An 18,722-nucleotide genomic window follows, 5' to 3' on the forward strand; every position below is an offset into this window, starting at 1 on the left:
TACCAAAAATTTCTCCATTTTTGGCATATTCAGTCACAAGGTACAACATACTTTTGGTCTCCATTACCTATAGATAAATTAATTCCAAATTAGTCTGATTGGAAATGGTTGCAACTGATCACTTCATTCTATAAAGTATATAAATAAAATAATTCAAGAGTTAATGAACAATTCAGAAACTGGATAAACTTATAAGCCTGACAAAATCTTTGGATTAATATTTTTGTGGAAAATCTAGACCCTTGCTTTGTTACATGGGTCCATGGAAGAGCAGCAGCAGCACTGCCCAGGTGCCTGTCAGAAACAGAACTGTTGGTCTCATTCCCACACCTATTGAGCTAAAAATCACATTTTAACAAAGTCACCAGGTGATCTTTTTTAATGGAAAGTTCACCAAGTATTAATACAGCTAACAGGTGTTCTGAAGATCAACTTTTCCAAATCTCCTTACCACCTTTCCTAGTCTTATGTTATCATGATAGACCCTGATTAGGAAAAGAAAAATAAAAACGAAAGAACTTAGTTTCTCTGGGTTGTGGCCTACCTAATCAAGTACTGTGATATTCCTACTACTGTACTTCACTATTGCTACAAAGTGCTGTAATTTAGAAACATTGTTAAAAAGCTTCTGCTCATAGCTCTACTGTCACACTTATTTTTTCTAGATTCAGAAAGGAATATCATTGCCACGAAATTTTCACACTATACTGACTAGACATTTATTCTATTTAGAAAAGAAAACATTTTGGTGCCGGCATGCTCACTCAACGGGCTAGTCCTCTACCTTAATGTAAGTACCAGCACCTCACCTGGGCGCTAGCTAGTGTCCTCGTTGCCCCACTTCAAACCCAGATCCCTGCTTGTGGCCTGGGAAAGCAGTGGAGGAGTGCCCAAGTCCTTGAGTTCCTCCACCCCAATGGGAGACTCAGAAGGTGTTCCTGACTCCTGGCTTCGGATTAGCTCAGCTCCAGCCGTTGAGACTATTCGAGGAGTGAACCAGTGGACAGAATATCTTTCTCTCTCTGTCTCTCCTTCTCTTTATAAATCTGCTTTTAAAATGGAAAAAAAATTAGGTTCAAGAATTTTTTAAAAGATTCATTTAGTTTTATTGGGAAGCCAGATATACAGAGAGCAGGAGAGACAGAGAAGATGATCTTCCGTCTGCTGATTCATTCCTCAAGCAGCCACAATGGCCGGAGATGAGCCAATCTGAAGCCAGGACCCCTGAGTCTCTTCTGGGTCTCTCATGCAGGGGCAGGGTCCCAAGGCTTTGGGCTGTGCTCTACTGCTTTCCCAGGCCATAAGCTGGGAGCAGGATGGGAAGTGGGGCTGCTGGGATTAGAACCAGCACCCATATGGGATCCTTGTGCGTGCAAGGCGAGGACTTCAGCCACTAGGGCCTAGGTTCAAGAATTTTTAAACTACTTGCTTTTTAATTGTCACCTACTAAAACACTGAAATGTAATTCTATTTTAAAATGTAGTTCCAACTGGATGGTGTTTGGTAAAGTGGTTAAGATGTCAGCTGGATTGCCTGCATCAACCATCAGTTCAAATTCTAAATCCACTCCCAATTCTAGCTTCCTGATAATGTGCACCCTGGAAGGCAGCAGGTGATGGCTCAAGCACCCAGGCTAATTCTTTGGATCCTGCATTCAGTCTGGCCCAAACTCAATTGTCACAGGCATTGGAAAATGAAACAGCAGTTGGAAGATTATTCTCTCAGATGAAGTAAAAGTAAGTAAGTAAGTAAGTAAGTAAATAAATAAATAAATAAATAAATAAAATGTAGGTTTAGGCTACTCTCCATCAGGTCCAAAACTAACAATTACCTATAATTTGGGTATAAAAAAACAAATAGTTATTCAATCTCAACCACTTATTAGTTCAAATAAAATTACCACGTGAGTCATGGCAGTTTGAACCTCAGTTTAACTTACGGTTCATCACAAACTCCTAAGAACACAATTAGTTTCTTTAGAAGCATCTTCTTTCCAAATAATACTACTACTGCTACTACTAAGCAGCTTAAAGGAAAAATGCTCTGGTAAAATCTCATAAGCCTGGCATGGTAGTTCTGTAGTTTTAGAATTTTTGAAATGTTTTACACACAATTTTGGGGGAAGAAAAATAAAAAGCAATGTTTTGAGTGGCATGTTAGTCAGTTTTAGGAATCACAGCGTAAATCAGTGGTCTTCATATTTTCCAAGGTTTATTTATTTGAAAGGCATCATTACGGAGAAAGTGGGAGTGGGAGGGAAGTGAGAGACTATCTTTCATCTGCTGTTTCACTGCCCACTGACTGCAATGGCCACGCTGAATCCAGGAGCCTGGGACTCCATCGAGGAATGCCACATGGTTGCAGGGACCCGAATACTTGGGTCTTCTTCCGTTGCTTTCTCAGGAGCATCAGCAGGCAGCTAGACTTGAACCTCCACTTACATGGGATGTCAGTGTCGCAGGTGCCTTAACTGGCTATGCCACAATGTCACTCGTCTTCACATTTTTTTTTTTTAACAAAAGTTGCATGTGCATATGTATTTGTGTGTATACATATGTATTTGTGTGTATACATATGTATATACCTATATACAGACACAAATTACACACATGTGCACTGTCTACATTTATTAGCACATTATCAAGTACCAAGACAAATATATATACTCATAATCAGAAGTACTAATATTTTCTTCTTATATTCCCAAAGACGCTTACGCTTATGCTAACCCAGTTAAGTGCACACAGTGGTGTGATAGGGAAGACAAAAGCCCTGATTCGTAAGTTTTTTCTGTGGAGTAAATATTATTCCCCTTGTTGGTTTTAACTTACTAATGTGAAGTTAATCAGTTCCCAAAACTTCTGAAAATCTAACAACCAGCCCCACAGGCCTGTACACACTGAGTTCAGGAAGCCATGGGAGTATACAACCTTTTTTGGAGATAAAAGTCACGGAGTAGCATACTGGATATTGCAGCTTAAAAGCAGTTTCCATTAAAAAAATATAATAAATAGAAAATTTAAAATATTTCATAATTAAACATAAACTGCTATTGGAGAGTGTGAAAATGTCATTTCTTAAAAATATAGTTTACTCACCAAAAGTATGGTTTATGTTACAAAATCATTTTAATGAAGTTATGTTAGGAAAACGTCCATTCATCCATAAAATCAAGCTATGGTGGTAGATGTTACCAATTATGCCACTAAATAAGACAGTATGCTCATCTTTTTCTTTCATGAAACAGTACAATTTTTAAGTAAGCAAACTTGTTACACTATCGGGATTAATTCAGGCATAAAAAATGCACGATTACAAACAAACTAAATAACTAGCAGTTTGAGAGCCAACTTGAAGTTAAGCTATGGATTGGTTTCCAATTTCTGAATTTTTAAATTTAAAGATACTAAAGAAAAATGGATATACTCAGTTGAACACAAGCAAATATTTATGTCTTTAAGATAAGAAAATTAACAGAAGAGGAAAAACCATGATACAGAACATAATGAAATAAAACTGCACAAAGCAGGAAAAGGAAGAAGGCTGAGCCATACCTGGTAAAGCTTGATTATGTGAGGGTGGTCTAACAATTTCATTATTTGTACTTCTCGGTAGATTTTTTCAAGGTTCACTGCATCCAGTTGGGATTTATCTATTATTTTTATTGCCACCTGTATCCCAGAACAGAAATAAACACAATTAATATACCACTGTTAAATCCTTTCTGGTTAAGAATCTGTTAAATAACAGACACCTAAGAATTTTTTCCCGCAGATTTCAGTGACAACAGTTAGTTTAAATTCAATGCACTTTCATTATTCGACAAATATTTGTTACATGCCTACCATCTGGAAGGTGCTACAGATTTTGTTTGGCAGTATCCTTACTCTGTTACAAAGCATAACTCTACAAAATCACTTTAATAAAGTATTTTTCTCTGAGTACAACTGCAATGCCTTTTTACTCCATGTATAAAGATAGTTTTAGCAGTTTCAACTTGGTAGTCAGAAATCAACAACTGCATGCTTATTTTATGTAAATAAGAAGAGTTAATTTTAAAAATCAGTAGATATTTGGTTAACATAAAAGGCATTCATGCAACTTTTAGAACCAACCAAATTTAATTCTTACAAGTTCTGAACAAACTTTAGATTACTTCACATGCTATCAAAAATTATCCTCAACATAATGCCACCACATGTTGTTGAGTTAGGATAGCTTTTAACATCACTGTTTTTGTCCTATAATAAATACTCCCAAAAGGCATCCAGGAAAAAAAGGAAGCAGTTTATGATTTAACTTAATCTCTACTGTCCTCTGTTCACACCATTAGCTTTTTCCTTTCCTTTCCCTACGGCTGGTCTGTCGTTCACTGTCACTTTTTAAGCTCTACTGTGGTTATTTCTTCCCTTTCTCTATTCCTAATGTGCTGTCCAACCAGCTTGTTTCCTGATTTAATTGAAACCCACAGAGCAATCCAAGCTTCCCAGAGGAAATCAAACTACTAAACATAATATGCAGAATTAAATTTATTGCCTAAGAAAAGGGGAGGTTCCTTCTCCAGGCTGTGAAGCACACAGGCCTCTGTAATAGCTATTTGGATTATGTTTGGGAGGATTTTGTTTATCACTGTAATAAAAATATTCTAGAAATTAAAAGGCTTTGGGTCTGGCATGATAGTCCAATTGGCTAATTCTCCACCTGTAAGCACTGGAATCCCATATAGGTGCCAGTTCATGTTTCAGCTGCTCTACTTTTCATCCAGCTCCTTGCTTTTGGCCTAGAAAAGCAGTACAGGATGGCTCAAAGGCTTGGGTCCCTGCATTTACATGGCTCCTGGCTTTGGACTGGCTCATCTTTGGTCTTAGCAGCCACTTGGGGAGTGAACTAGTGAATGCAAGATCTTTCTGTTTCTTCTCTCTGTATATCTGCCTTTCCAATAAAAATAATCTTAAAAAAAAAGAAGCTAAAAGATTTTAGGCTTTAACAGCTAGATAAATAGACTTGATTAATGTTGTACTTCGTATTACAGATATTACTTGGTCACCTCAAACTTAAACACGTTCAAAGAACCCCATCTCCCTCCCCCAAATAAAAGAACAGTAGAATTCAGAATAATCAATTACTTTTGGCAACTTTTGGTAAAAACTGCCAGACAAAAAGACACATGCATACTTGAATTTCCTCAATATTGGTCAGGGAAACAACCGCAGTTTCACAGACATGCATATTCTGGAAAATATGTCTTGCCCAACAACTTCTGGCGTGAGTCTAGAGATCAGCACATGCCCCAACCCCCAAGAGGTTCTACAGTAAGATGGGTCAGAGCTAGGTCATAAATTCAATAGTTAGAGAGGGAACTGTGACTTTTCAAATCTATGCATGACTACTATCATTAGAAAAATTTTATACTGGATATGTCTTGAATGTTATGTCTAATGTTAAAGAGTGTAGATCCAAGGTATGAATTAAATCAAGCTATTACCCCGGAGATAGCATCTCTTTTTGGAATCTTGGTATGAAGATGAGAAAGTAAAATATATAAAATTATCTAATTATGTGTCAATACAAATTAGAAACATAAGTTTCTCAACCAAAAACAATTCAAGTGACAAATTTCTCTTCAATTTTGTTTATACAACCATGAATATAAGCATTTGTCTTTACATTGTTACATCTTTGTAAGTCTGCAACAAGACAATTATGCTTCTCTAAAGAAAAAGTAGAGCACATGTTAGCATGTTCCTTTTTAACTTCTATTTATTTGAAAAACAGAGTTACAACAGAGGGAGAGATCTTCTATCCTCTGGTTCACTCCCTAAACGCTGAGATGGCTGGGACTGCAATGCAGGGAGCTTCACCCAGGTATCCCATAGGGATGGCAGGGGCCCAATCATTTGTACTTTTCTCTGCTGCCCTCCTAGGCTGTTAGTAGGGGGCTGGATTGGAAGAGGAGCAGCTGGGACACCAACCAGAGTTCATATGGGATGCTGGTGTTCCAGGTGTGGCTTAACTAACTGTGCCGTAACTCCAGCCTCAGCATCTTCCTCTAAATAGCTATGGGTAGTCTAATTGCTTTAACAAGCAGAACTCAAAACATGTAAAGAAATGACTCAGGCAAAATCTCAATTTACTTCTTGTTCTTGCAGTCCTGGAACGGGTGAGTTTAGCAAGCATAAGAGGTTCAAGGAAGCTTCACTATCTTCAGTGTGGCTTCCAAGGTTACCACGAAGGCTGGTTCCATTCCACACTTGTTCTTAACCACAAGGCCAAGTGAAGGCTATCTTCACTCACTCCAGCCAAAAAGGAAGAAGGTATCTCACAGGGGCCTTCTTGCTAGGTTTTAATGGGCCAGGTTCGGAAGTGGCTCACACAACCACACTTAAATGCAAGGGAGGCACAGTAGCAGTCTGGCTGTAGGCCCAAAAAGAAGAGTAAGCTAGCAGTGTCTATTAACACCCAATGAAGCTCTTTAACAAGTGCTTCTTAGAGCCAGTAATGATGATGCTTGTCACAAATGGATAGCACTTTCTAATTTCACAAAATATTTTATCTTACACTTCTCAAAATTATGAAGTTACTGGAATAAGCAATATGCCCACAAGTTGAAGAAAGTGTGGTTCAATAGATGTCACATAGAATACAGAGGCACTAAAGTTCAAAGGAAATAATCCTAGGCCTTCGACCTTCTCATTCCATTTTCTCACCATTTCAGAGTCTAACAATCACAGACTTACTGAGCCACTGGAATTATATCTGGTACACAGAAATGAAGGAGATTTGATCCCTACCTTGAGCAACAAGACAAACAAATGTTTTCAACAAAAAATTAGGATTCCCTTAGGGTGTGCTTTTAAAAGTTCCAAAACAACAGAAAATGTTTTGTTCAAAGAGTTTATTTTAAAGATAAACTAAATTTCTCAGAACTTACTCTTTGCAGGTCTTTTCCTAGTTAGTTTTCAACACATTATCAAGGGCAAAATGTGCATGGTTACAAGAAATTCAACAAGGCCACACACAGCTTTATAAACTGAAGGATCCTTTTTTTTGTTGTTCAAATTATCCAAAACTTTAATTATACACAAATTTAAAATAAACTCACCAATGGACAAATATGGCAATAGAAAAATAAATGCTTCTTTCAGGGACAAAAGGCAGGCGTCCTGTGTAATTCTGTAGGAGCAGTTAGAATGACCACTGTCACACTAACTCCCATTTGAAGTAACATTAATAAATATTAACCTCAGAAATAATCAGGAAAATGTGAATTTAAAACAAAATCCCATTTTCCCTTAAAATGTTGACAAAGACTTAAAAATAATTACCTTGCAAACTAGACTTCAATAAGACACCATTTTTATAACGTTACTGGTAGCAATGTAAAATAAGCAATGATTTCTGTAATTTAGAGGTCTTTATTAAGAACTCTAAAAATCCAAAACATTCTAATTCTGAAAAAAGTTATCAATGGATGCGAAGATTAAAGATTGTTTTCCTACTTTTTAGTGTTCTGCACAACTTATCTTCAGTTAGCATGTATTACTTTTCTAATTAGAAAAATGAAAGGCACTAATTCTTTATACATGTTAACCTTTCTACCTGAGAAATACTAATCATTTTTATGTTTTTGTTTTCTAAATTTTGCAAAATATACCTCTATTTAATAAGAACTGAATGTCAATTCAGGATAAATGCACAGAAATAGTCCCAATAACATTAATGAATAGTAATAAATATCATTGTCACCACTATGTAAAATATGAATGTGGGAGGACAAAAAATTAAAGAGTAAGAAATGAAAACTGTGGGGGCTGGCAATGTGGCATAGCAGGTTAGGCTGTTGACTATTACACCAGCATCCCATACGGGAGCCAGTTCGTGACCCAGTTGTACCACTTTTGATCCCAGCTCCTGCTAATGCAGTGGAGGATGGTCCAAGTACAAGAGTCTTTGCCCTTCACATGGGACACACAGATGCAGTTCTTGGCTCCTGGCTCAACATTAACCAGCCCTGGCTGTTGTGACCATTTGGGGAATCAACTAGTAGATGGCACATTTCTCTCTCTACTTCTCTGTTAATTCTGCCTTTCATATTAATAAACAAACCTTAACAACAAAAAGGACATGAAAACTACGTTCAACTGATGAATAAAGAATTTATTTTCAATTACTTTAAAAAATATTCAATTTATTTAATTTTTAAACTGTTATTTAAAAAATTTTTTTTTAAACTGTTATTTTAAAGGCAGAGAAGACACAAAGAGAAGCAGAGAGAGAGAGTATCTGTTGGTTCACTCCCTAAATGGCCACAACTGCCAGAGCTGAGTCGATCCCAAGCCAGAAGTCAGGACCTTCTTCGGGATCTCCCATGTGCATACAAGAGAACAAGAACTTGAGCCATTCTCTGCTGCTTTCCCAGGCCATAACTAGGGGCTGAATCAGGAGTGAAACAGCGGGAATACAAACGAGCCCATACAGGATGCTGACGCTACAGAGGCTTAGCCTACATTGCCACAGCACCAGCACCATCATTGTTAATTTTTGTTTGTCATAATACAGTGGCATAAGTTCAGAGATTTTCCCTTCCTCCCCTCACTGTTTCCCCCTATATTATTACAATAGTAGAGTTCTTTCACCAACAGTAACAAGTCCATCATTCTGCTATATAAGTGTGCCATGATCTGTAGGTATACACAACGGTAGAGTTGAGCATCCTATTGTCAAGTTTCATTGTGAGTGCAACTTTTATTTAGCAGTAGAGATGTATACTGAATGTATCTTCACTTCTTGGTATGCTAGTCTTGTACAATTCCTCTAGATGAGTATATGGCATATACATGCTTACTCATACATAGATATACATACATGTCTATATTGATCTTGTATTTTGCATGAAGGTTACCTCATATCAGAGAGAACAGATGAAATGTCTTTTTTAGGACTGGCTTATTTCACTGAGGATACTGTTTTCTAGTTCAGCTCCATCATTTTCAAATTTTAACTAAATTTAGATTAGTGGTACTCTTTTACAGAAGTCATACAATAAAAAGTATTCTGCTATCAAACCAAATCAGAAGAGATTCGTAAGTCCGTGCTGTCTTAATTTGCTTCAGTGTTGCTTCCTACTACTGTACCACTTGTTACATGATCCTCTGCAAGACCAAGCAGGATTATCCTTACCAATCACACACACATATTCGCCATTGTATATACAGAAGGAGCCAAACCACAGTGTATTCTGTTGCTAGGCTGTGATGTCTAGTAGCTTAGGTGTATTATACCTGGTTTTCTATTTGTGATATTTTCACTGTATAATGAGTTTGTCTGGACATGACTCCATCATAAAGTTGAGCAGCTGGGACCTGAAAAGTAGCCTAGTGGCTAAAGTCCTCGCCATGTACGCCGGGATCCCATATGGGCGCTGGTTTGCATACTGGTAGCCCTGCTTCCCATCCAGTTCCCTGTGGTCAGGGAAAGCAGTCGAAGACAGCCCAAACCCTTGGGACCTTGTACCGGCATGGCAGATCTGGAAGAGGCTCCTATCTTCAGATTGGCTCAGCTCCGGCCATTGTGCCCATTTGGGGAATGAATCAGCAGACAGAAGATCATCCTCTCTGTCTCTCTTCCTCTCTCTATATCTGACTTTCCAATAAAAATAAACAAAATCTTTTTTTTAGATTTATTATTATTGGAAAGCCGGATATACACAGAGGAGAGACAGAGAGGAAGATCTTCCATCTGATGATTTACTCCCCAAGTGACCACAATGGCCGGTGCTATGCCGATCTGAAGCCGGGAACCTGGAACCTCTTCCAGGTCTCCCACGCGGGTGCAGGGTCCCAAAGCTTTGGGCTGTCCTCGACTGCTTTCCCAGGCCACAAGCAGAGAGCTGGATGGGAAGTGGAGCTGCCGGGATTAGAACCGGCGCCCATATGGGATCCCGGGGCATTCAAGGCGAGGACTTTAGCCGCTAGGCCATGCCGCCAGGCCTAAAAAATAAATAAAATCTTACAAAAAAAGTTGAGCAATTGGATGTCAAATCTCCAGGAGATCAGCCTATCTGACTGAAAAGTGAGTGTAACTGCATGTAGCAAAGGGAATTTTGATGACAGCAAAAGTCAACAGCAAAAATGATAGAGAATTCTCTAGCTACTCTGAATCAGCAAATTAGATTATTTTTCCAATGTAGACTTGATTTTAAAATTAAAGTACTTGAGATGCCTGTGCAATAGCCTAGTGACTAAGTCCTCGCCTTGAATGCCCCGGGATCCCATATGGGCGCCGATTCTAATCCCGGCAGCTCCACTTCCCATCCAGTTCTCTGCTTGTGGCCTGGGAAAGCAGTTGAAGATGGCCCAAAGCCTCGGGACCCTGTACCCATGTGGAGACCCAGGAGAAGCTCCTGGCTTCAGATAAGCTCAGCTCCAGCCATTGTAGCCACTTGAGTGAATCAGCAGACAGAATATCTGTCTCTTCTCTCTGTATATCTTTCCAATAAAAAAAAAGTATATTTAAAAAAGAAAATTAAAGTTCCTGAATTACACAGTAAGTCCTCATTCAGATGACTTTTGGAATGGTTATTTGGCCTAGCAGTTAAGACACCTGTGTCTTACAAGCAGTAAGTGGGTTCAATTCCCAGCACTGGCTGCTGACTAGATAAGTGCTAATGAAGACTCTGCAACAATGATGGTTCTTGGGTCTGACTTGAGTCCCAGCTGGGGACATTGTAGGCATTTGAAGATGGACCAACAGATGGGAATTCACTCTTTCTTTGTCCTCAATCTTTCTACCTCTTAAACAAAAACAAAGATCTGTAAAGATTTATTTGAAAGGCAGAATTATAGAAAAAGTGACATTATATATATGATGAACTTCCTGGCTGCATCCTTACCATTGGTTGCTTCACTAACCAAATGCCTTCAGCTAGGACAAGCTGAAGCTAGAAAAACTCCCACGTCCAGGACAGAAACTCAAGCTACTTGAGTCATTATCAGCTGTCTCCCCAGATGCAAAAGCAAGAAGCTGGATAGGAAGCAGAGCAGAACCAGGTTGTCTGACAGGGCACGCAAATTTCCCAAGAGATACTTTAATGTACCATACCAAGATGCCCGTTCCCCCAAATCTGACACTTTTATAACAGAAGGTAAGGAAAACAGAAATGCAAATAGCCCTATGTTTATGTATCAATAAAAACTGATGTGAGAATTTTAAATATGATAAAAGTGGTAAAAAGTAATCTACTTACAAACCTATTTTGCTTTTCTTGACTGGGTCTGACTACCAATGGTAAGGATACAGCCAGGAAGTTCATCACCAACCTATTACTGCAGAAAAAAATAAATGATGATGAATGCTCTTCACTCTGGAAATGTAACAGTCTCAAAGAAATCTGGGGGAAATCATCTAAAATGTATAAGACCAAACTAGATGTCATCTTTGCGTTTCGAGAAGAATCCATTTTGGTAGTGGCAAAGCCAAGAGGGTTTGGTATGATTTATAATTCCTTGAGCAATGCAAAGAAAAATGAGCCGAAACGTATATTTGCAAGACATGACCTATATAAAAGAATCTCAAGGAAACAATGAAAGGAGCAGGAAGAACAGGATGGAAGAACTCAGGGGGGACCACAAGGGCCAGTGCTGGTGCTGGCAAAAAGCAGAAGGAATAAAGATTTTGGAATAACTTCAAATGCAATGATTATATGAGTTTTTAGAAGAGAATTTATAAACCACACATAAGTTTTTAATGTAAGCAAATCAACAAGAATTAAGATGGATTTTTAAAAAAGATTTATTTATTTTTATTAGAAAGTCAGATATACAGAGGAGAAACAGAGAGGAAGGTCTTCTGTCCAATGATTCACTCCCCAAGTAGCTGCAAGGGCCAGAGCTGAGCCAATCCAAAGCCAGGAGCCTCCCCTGAGTCTCCCACCGGGTGCAGGGTCCCAAGGCTTTGGGCCATCCTTCACTGCTTTCCCAGGCCACAAACAGGGAGCTGGATGGGAAGTGGGGCTGCCCAGACACAAACTGATGCCCATATGGGGTCCTGGTGTGGCAAGGCGAGGACTTTAGCTGCAAGGTTACCACACCGAGCTGAAGATGGGATTTTTAAGATGCACCAAAGGACAAGCAAGCAATACACAAATGAAATGCAAATATTCATACAAAACTGTGTACAAAATCTAGCCAAAGGATTGGAATTAAAATAACAAACTGTAAACATTTGTGAATGTAAAAAAATTTGACAAATTCAAAAAAAATCAGAACAGAATACCGCTTTCCCCTATCAGAATGTCAAAGCTTTAAATGGTAATATTCCTGGTGAATGCACATTCTTCCTGGTAAAAATTAATGGATACTCCTTTTCTGGAGGGTAATTTAGCATCTTACATCATTGATGTGTGCTGTATGTTGCTCTCTGAACCAAGAATGTCACTGCTATGGAATTTCCCCAAGGAAACAATCAGATGTGCACAAAGATGTAAATAAAGGAATGTCTTCTGAAACATCACGGTACAGAGCCAAAAAGAGGAAGAAACTAAATGTTCCATAATAAGAAAATGATTAAAGAAAATATGGTTGGTTATATGCAAGAATCCTACTTAACTATGTTTTACACATGAAAAACCAGGAAAATGTTAATAAAATGAGAGAATCAATTTATTTACACACATATATAAAATATATGTGAATAACAAACGAGAAGCGAACCAAACACCAACAGTGGTTATCTGGAAAGTCGAACAAAGGATGCTAATTTTTTCTTTTGTACTTTTCAACAATGTCTACTTCTACAACTGGCTGAAAACTATAGTTAAAGAAGAAATTTCAGCTTTGTTTACCAGTTTAATTTACCAAGATTCAGCTCTTAAACTAGTTATTTTTAAAATGTTTTTAAGAATAGTTTCTGGTGAAATTCTTGCTTCATGTTCCATCTTTTGCTAACCTCAAATGGGATACATAGGCTATTTCTCTTTAAAGGATGAGGTCACACATAAAGAACTAATTTATCTCGAACAGAGGTGGAGGTAGGAGAAGCACCGGGTGCACAAAAAAGAAAGATATCTCCAGGCAGTCTGGAATCCAGTTGCCTCCAAGGAAATGAATGTTCAATCAGCAGTGGACCATAAATCAATCGTCGTCATGTGAATCCAAGAAGAGAGGCCAGTTTCAGTTATTTCCACAGAGAAGTTTTCTTAATTGTTTGATTCTGAGACAGAATTTCCCCAAGGATTTCAAATCAGAACGTGTTAAAGTTAAAAATTTCTACAGAATCTAAAAATTTACACAACTCCCTATTTTGCATTTTTGTTTCCCGGCCAAAAAACAGATCATTTTTAACAATGTTTAACAGAATAATTGGCCAAATATTGTTTGGGGAGCCAATACATTAACGAACAATGGTAACAAAGCACTTAAATTGTATAACAGATATATTTTCTATTTTGATATGCAATTAAGGATCACACACAGGCCTGGATATTAGTAGTAGAGATTAAGTGATTAAAAAAATTAAACTTCTGTTGTACACAGAACAGCTGCATCTTGAAATATGAAATTTTTCACAATATAAAAGTAATACTAAGGAGTAATTTCTGAGGAGTCTTACAATATTAAAACAAAATGCAAAATTCAAATGTATTAAAAGTAAGTTATCTTCAAGAAATATCATGATCAGAGTATAATACGTTTTTCTCGTTTCCTTCTTTTGTATAAAAATACAATTTTGGTATTGTAGTCTACAAAGCTTTAAAAACTATTATAGTAGAAAGCAGTAGTAAAGAATTCTGATTAAGTATATAAAAGCCTCCAAGTGTACTTCAATGAAACAAATAGTTTTCTGAGCAGGGTGGAAATTCCTGACCCAATGGTACTGTATCATTAAAAAAAAAAATAGCAGTTTTCTGAAAGAGACATAGTGTTGAAGAAAATTTAGTTATCTGTCATACAAAAGATCTGAAAATAATTAATGATAGTTACCTATGAGTAGTAATGCTTTTTCTTATAACTTTTCTATGCTTTCATATTTTTCAATAGTAAACACGATAAATAAATGGCAATATATACATACAGCTCTTTGTATAAAAATATCATTTCACTTACTGATTTTCCTTCTAAGAATTTACTGCCAACTCTTCTCAAAAATACTTAAAATGCAGACACATGGTTATGTACATAAAATTATTCAATGCAAATTATCTGCCATAAAGCTGAAACCGTAAAACTATGCAAATTTCAATAAGAGGGATTCAGCCACAAAGTCGAACACCTAACAGAAACATTTTATATAAAGTATGAGTATACAGAACGTTTAAGCTACAACATTAAGTGGGAAAAAAATACAACTTACATATATATATATCATGCAGTCTCATCTATGGCAAAATGTATCTTAAAAATTTAGAGCGAAAAATGCCACAATGTCAAGAATGGTTTACTGCCAATGAGGAAAAGAGTACCACACACATAAGCACCATACACATACTTTTTTTATACATTATCCTTTTCTTTATCCTTTTTATTCTCTACAGCAAGAGACTGTTCCTTTAATAGACAAAAAACAAATCTTAGGGTGCAAAATGATCTTTCTGGAATTCATAAGACACACACAAAACTTAGCTGAAGAAGAAAGTTATTTCCTAAAAGCATTAATATAACACTGCTCAAGGACATTTACACAATAACAAACTAGCAAGCACTACTGCCTAAAACAGTTTAACAGCCTAAATTCTTTTCCCATTATGCTAATTTTATAAAATTAGTTTCCCTAAATCATAAGCCACAAACCAGTACTACAGAGCTTTTATGAAATATTACATTAGGAAGCTCAATTCTACCACCACCTGCCTTCCCTTTTGTGTGCAAAATTTACATAGAGATCTAACACAGGAATGAATACCCACGTCAGATGATGATGTAATTATATGCCTTAAACAACATTAAGCTATTTGACAGACTAAAATGAAGATTTTTGCCTACTAATTTGTTTTTTTACCCAAAAAGGAAGCATACTTGGGTCTCATCAGGTCTGTACAGCAGACATTATTTCTGGATCCAGGGCAAAGGACAGAGCAGAGCAGCTCAGTAAGGAAAGGGCTGTGAGGGGCACAGCGCACAGATGTTTAAAATCGGTCCTGAAATCTGCCTCAGGATCCAGTGTGGAGAACAGGCCCTTAAGTCCTGAACACACTGAACACACTTACATGAACGCTGACACACAGTGCATGAGGATACTCTTAAAAATAATAGGATTAGTTGTGACAGCTTGTTGATTCTGTTTTATCATTATAGTACGTTCAACAATAAGACCCTAATTTAAAACAAAACATTAACATTTTCACTAGCCCACTTAATTCCAGTTCTAAGGTAGACATATTAAAGACACATCTACGCATCCAGTGACTGTATAAAATAACAAATACTGCTTTAAAGAAACCACTCTTTAACAATAAAACGTGTATTTCAAAGAAATAGATGAGGCTACATGCTCTCACTCAACAATTCTGAATGCAATTACCTATAAAAGTTCACAAAGCAACTTTCTAAGATGTATTAAGACCTACAAAAACTTCTGTTTCAGCCACTGCTTTGCCTTTCCTCACTCCTAACTAAATACACCTCTTCACACGGAAAGATTACACTCAACCACCTTTTTTCCCCCTACCATTTCTACCAATTAGTACTATTCTTACTAATACTTTCAAAAAGCACAAGACAGGTTCCAGGGATTTAAAAAGTTAACTTTTAACGAATCATTTTACATACTACACACACAAGTTAGGATCTGAACGCTCCTTCACCATCTGGCTGGCGTCTTCAATTATAAATGCATTGATCTTACAGTATTGATAACTAAACGACTCTTACTCCACAGTGCCCCCTAGCTAAGATCCAAGTGTGAAAGAGACACCATTTGCACCGAGGATCTCAAGACAAAGTGTCAGTCACTAGCAGCTGCTCCACTTAAGGCGTTCTTACACAGATACCATATGCTAACTCAAGTTGACCTGACAACAGCTGACTTTAGTAAATGGTATTGATAATACCGGTAAAAGCTGTTAAAAAAAAAAAGGTTTGGAATTCACAAGATAACACGGTTCAGAAGTTCCCTAGAACTCGTTTTCTAAGGCACAATTTGAGTTTTACAAAGTCACTAAGCAAGAAATCCTGCTTTAAAAAAAGTGCATTTAAAATGCCTTCTTCTTACGTCGTGTAAGCGGGGCATGTAATGGCATTAGGTATGGCTCTCTAGAGGTTAGAACCGCTTTCTTTCTAAAAACGCTGGAATCAAATTAAACTACACAAAGATCCAGTAGTGTGGCATTATAGTTAAATTATCATTAACATTACAAACTTAACCTAAACTGCTAATAATTGCACACTGGTGAGAAGAAAATTTTGTGACCTCGGTCCTGACGCTTAAAAAAAAAAGGGTCCGGTTCGGGCTGCTTCAGGGTCAGGAGATGACAATGACACACACTCCTGTTTAGAACGGACCTTAGGCAAAATTTCCAAGTACAGCAACAGCCACAAAAATCACTCAGGTTTTCAAACACCCTTCGCCTTACATAAGTCATTCTGGGAGGGGGGAGAGAAAAAAAATAGTGCTACTTCATTCCACAAACTCTAGTGCCTTCAGACGAATACCGGAAAAACCGAAACAGGTTGAAAACTAAGGCTAAGTGGTGGTGGATGAGAAGGTATCCCATTCCAAGTGGCAACTCCACCAAGGGGGAGGTCGTCAAAACCAGCAGGTTTTCCGCCCAAAGGATTTCTCTCTACCGTTTTCCTAAGGTATTCAACGTGCACGTCTTAAAATAGAGACCCCGAGGCGAGCCACTTCAGACGAGGAAGGGGGTGAGGGGACGGGTTAGGTAAGAAAGAGACTTGTGAGGAGACCTGTGCGGTGCATTCGAATGCGCGCTGCAGGGGGATGCTGGCTTCGCCGCCAGGAAGCAGCGAAGAGCTCCAGGAGTAGACGGGCAGAGCAACCGGCCGTGGCTTCAGGAACGCGGACTGGGCAGCCAGACACCCCCGGCCGGGAAAGCCTAACCCACCAAACGGTGCAAACGCGGAGGGACCGACGGGGCCAGCTCTATTGTCTGGAGTATTAGAAGGGAATGCCTCAGGCGATCCATCAAGCTAGCCAGACACCAACCCAGGGACACACTACGGGGCGACGGGAGCCCGGAGAAGCCCGCCAGGTGACATTCCCGGAGCCCTGGCGGGGGGCAGGCCCGGGCCGTCGGGGTCACGGGGGTCGCGCGATGGCACCCCACTCTCAGCCGCGCTGCCCGTGCCGTCCGCGGGGCGGGCGCCCGTCTCTCACCGCGCAGTCCCGGAGCACCGAGACTTCCCCTCCCACCCCACCCCCCGCCGAAAGCAGGGAAGACGCGGAACTTGGGCTCCGGAGCGAGGGCCACAGATCAGGTCACGGCCCGGGTGGGAGGCTCGAGGAGAAACCCCGAGCGGCGCCCGGAGGCGGCGCGGGATCGGGTGGGAAAGCGAAGCCCCGGGCCGGTCGAGTTTCCATTCGGACGGCGCTCGAGTCCCGGGAACCGGGCCCCGGTGCCCCCTGCACCTCCCGGCTCTTGGCGGCCCCAGGCCCGCTCGCCCGAGTGAGTGGCGCGGCCTCTCGGCTCTCCCCGGCCCCGGCACTGCAGCCGCCTCCCCCCCACCCCGTTTCGGGAAACAGTTCCTCTCCCGAACGCTCCCGCCGAGCCCCCGGGCCGCACCTCCGTCTTGGTGATCCGGTGCCGCCCCAGCTTCACCACGGCGAAGTTGCCCTTGCCCAGCGTGCCCTCGATGTCGTAGAACCCCACCCGGACCGGCCCGCGCTGCAAGTGCCTCGGGCCATCCGCCATGACCATGCTGGGCCCCGCTGCTAGACACGGCGACGGGAGCGCGGGCGGGCGGCCGGGCGGCCGGGCGGCAGGCAGCGCGGCTGGGCTCCGGCGACGGCCGCTCCGCTCGCTCCTTCGCTTCTTCCCTCCCGCTCCGCAGGGCCCAGCCAGGCGCGCGCCGCCGCTGACGTGCACCGACGTCAGGGGGCCGGCAGGGGGGCGGGGGCGGGACCGGGGCTCCATTGGTCACCATGGCGACCGGAGCACCGCCGACGTCGGCGCGGGGCGGCGGGGTGGGAGGGGACGCGATGCGGGGAGGGGCGCGGGGCCAGGCCGGCTCGCTCCTTCCGGGCTCTGGCGCCCTGCCGGCTCCCCCGCTTCGCCTCGCGCCGCCAGGGGCGGGGTGCGCCGCCCGGCCCGCCCCGGGTTTCGGCTCTGCAGCCGAAGGGCAAGAGCGAGCCCTGGTGGGTGGTGGGGAGGGGTGCAGCGACCTGAATCCGGCCTGTGGGCTGCTTCCTCAGCCAGGCGTTCTCCGCCCACCTGAACACCTTCCCGCCAAAACCTGTCACCGAGGCGTACAGCGCGTCCTAAATTTGGCGAAGAGCTCTGGCTGAGCAACGCGTTGCTCACAGGTTCCTTTCTTTGTGTCCTTTTCCCATGGCTATATAATAATCCTTTCACAATTTGATGTCTCCTTGGAGTCGTTCTGACAGCACAGGTACTCTCCGAAGAGAACACTTAACCCAGGTATTTGGAGCCTCAGACTGGCTTTGGACAAGGAACTTGCCGCAGATCTAGGCACATTTCTGGGGCAATGGGATGGTAGTTTCTATCACAATCCCAAATGTGGTGGGGATCCTGAAAAGGCTGAGAAACTACT

General features: G+C 40.7%; 1 protein-coding gene across 5 annotated transcripts in view; it reads right to left on the reverse strand.

The window, feature by feature from the left end:
• SIK2 (salt inducible kinase 2) overlaps window positions 1-18,024 on the reverse strand; it is a 125,914-nt gene extending 107,890 nt beyond the window's left edge. For 4 of the 5 annotated variants that reach the window (XM_058663927.1, XM_058663926.1, XM_058663925.1 and 1 more), the window contains exons 1-3: window positions 17,735-18,024; window positions 3,555-3,671; window positions 4-67 (exon numbers count right to left, since the gene is read on the reverse strand). In XM_058663927.1, coding sequence (XP_058519910.1) covers window positions 4-67; window positions 3,555-3,671; window positions 17,735-17,869 — 316 coding nt within the window. In that variant the 5' untranslated portion in view covers window positions 17,870-18,024. Of the gene's footprint in view, window positions 1-3; window positions 68-3,554; window positions 3,672-15,011; window positions 15,242-17,734 lie in introns of those variants that run through there. The other variant, XM_058663929.1, reaches the window with a different exon arrangement.
• Window positions 18,025-18,722: the final 698 nt, after the last annotated feature.

This window comes from Ochotona princeps, chromosome 4 (assembly GCF_030435755.1).
Source record: "Ochotona princeps isolate mOchPri1 chromosome 4, mOchPri1.hap1, whole genome shotgun sequence".
NCBI lineage: Eukaryota > Metazoa > Chordata > Mammalia > Lagomorpha > Ochotonidae > Ochotona > Ochotona princeps.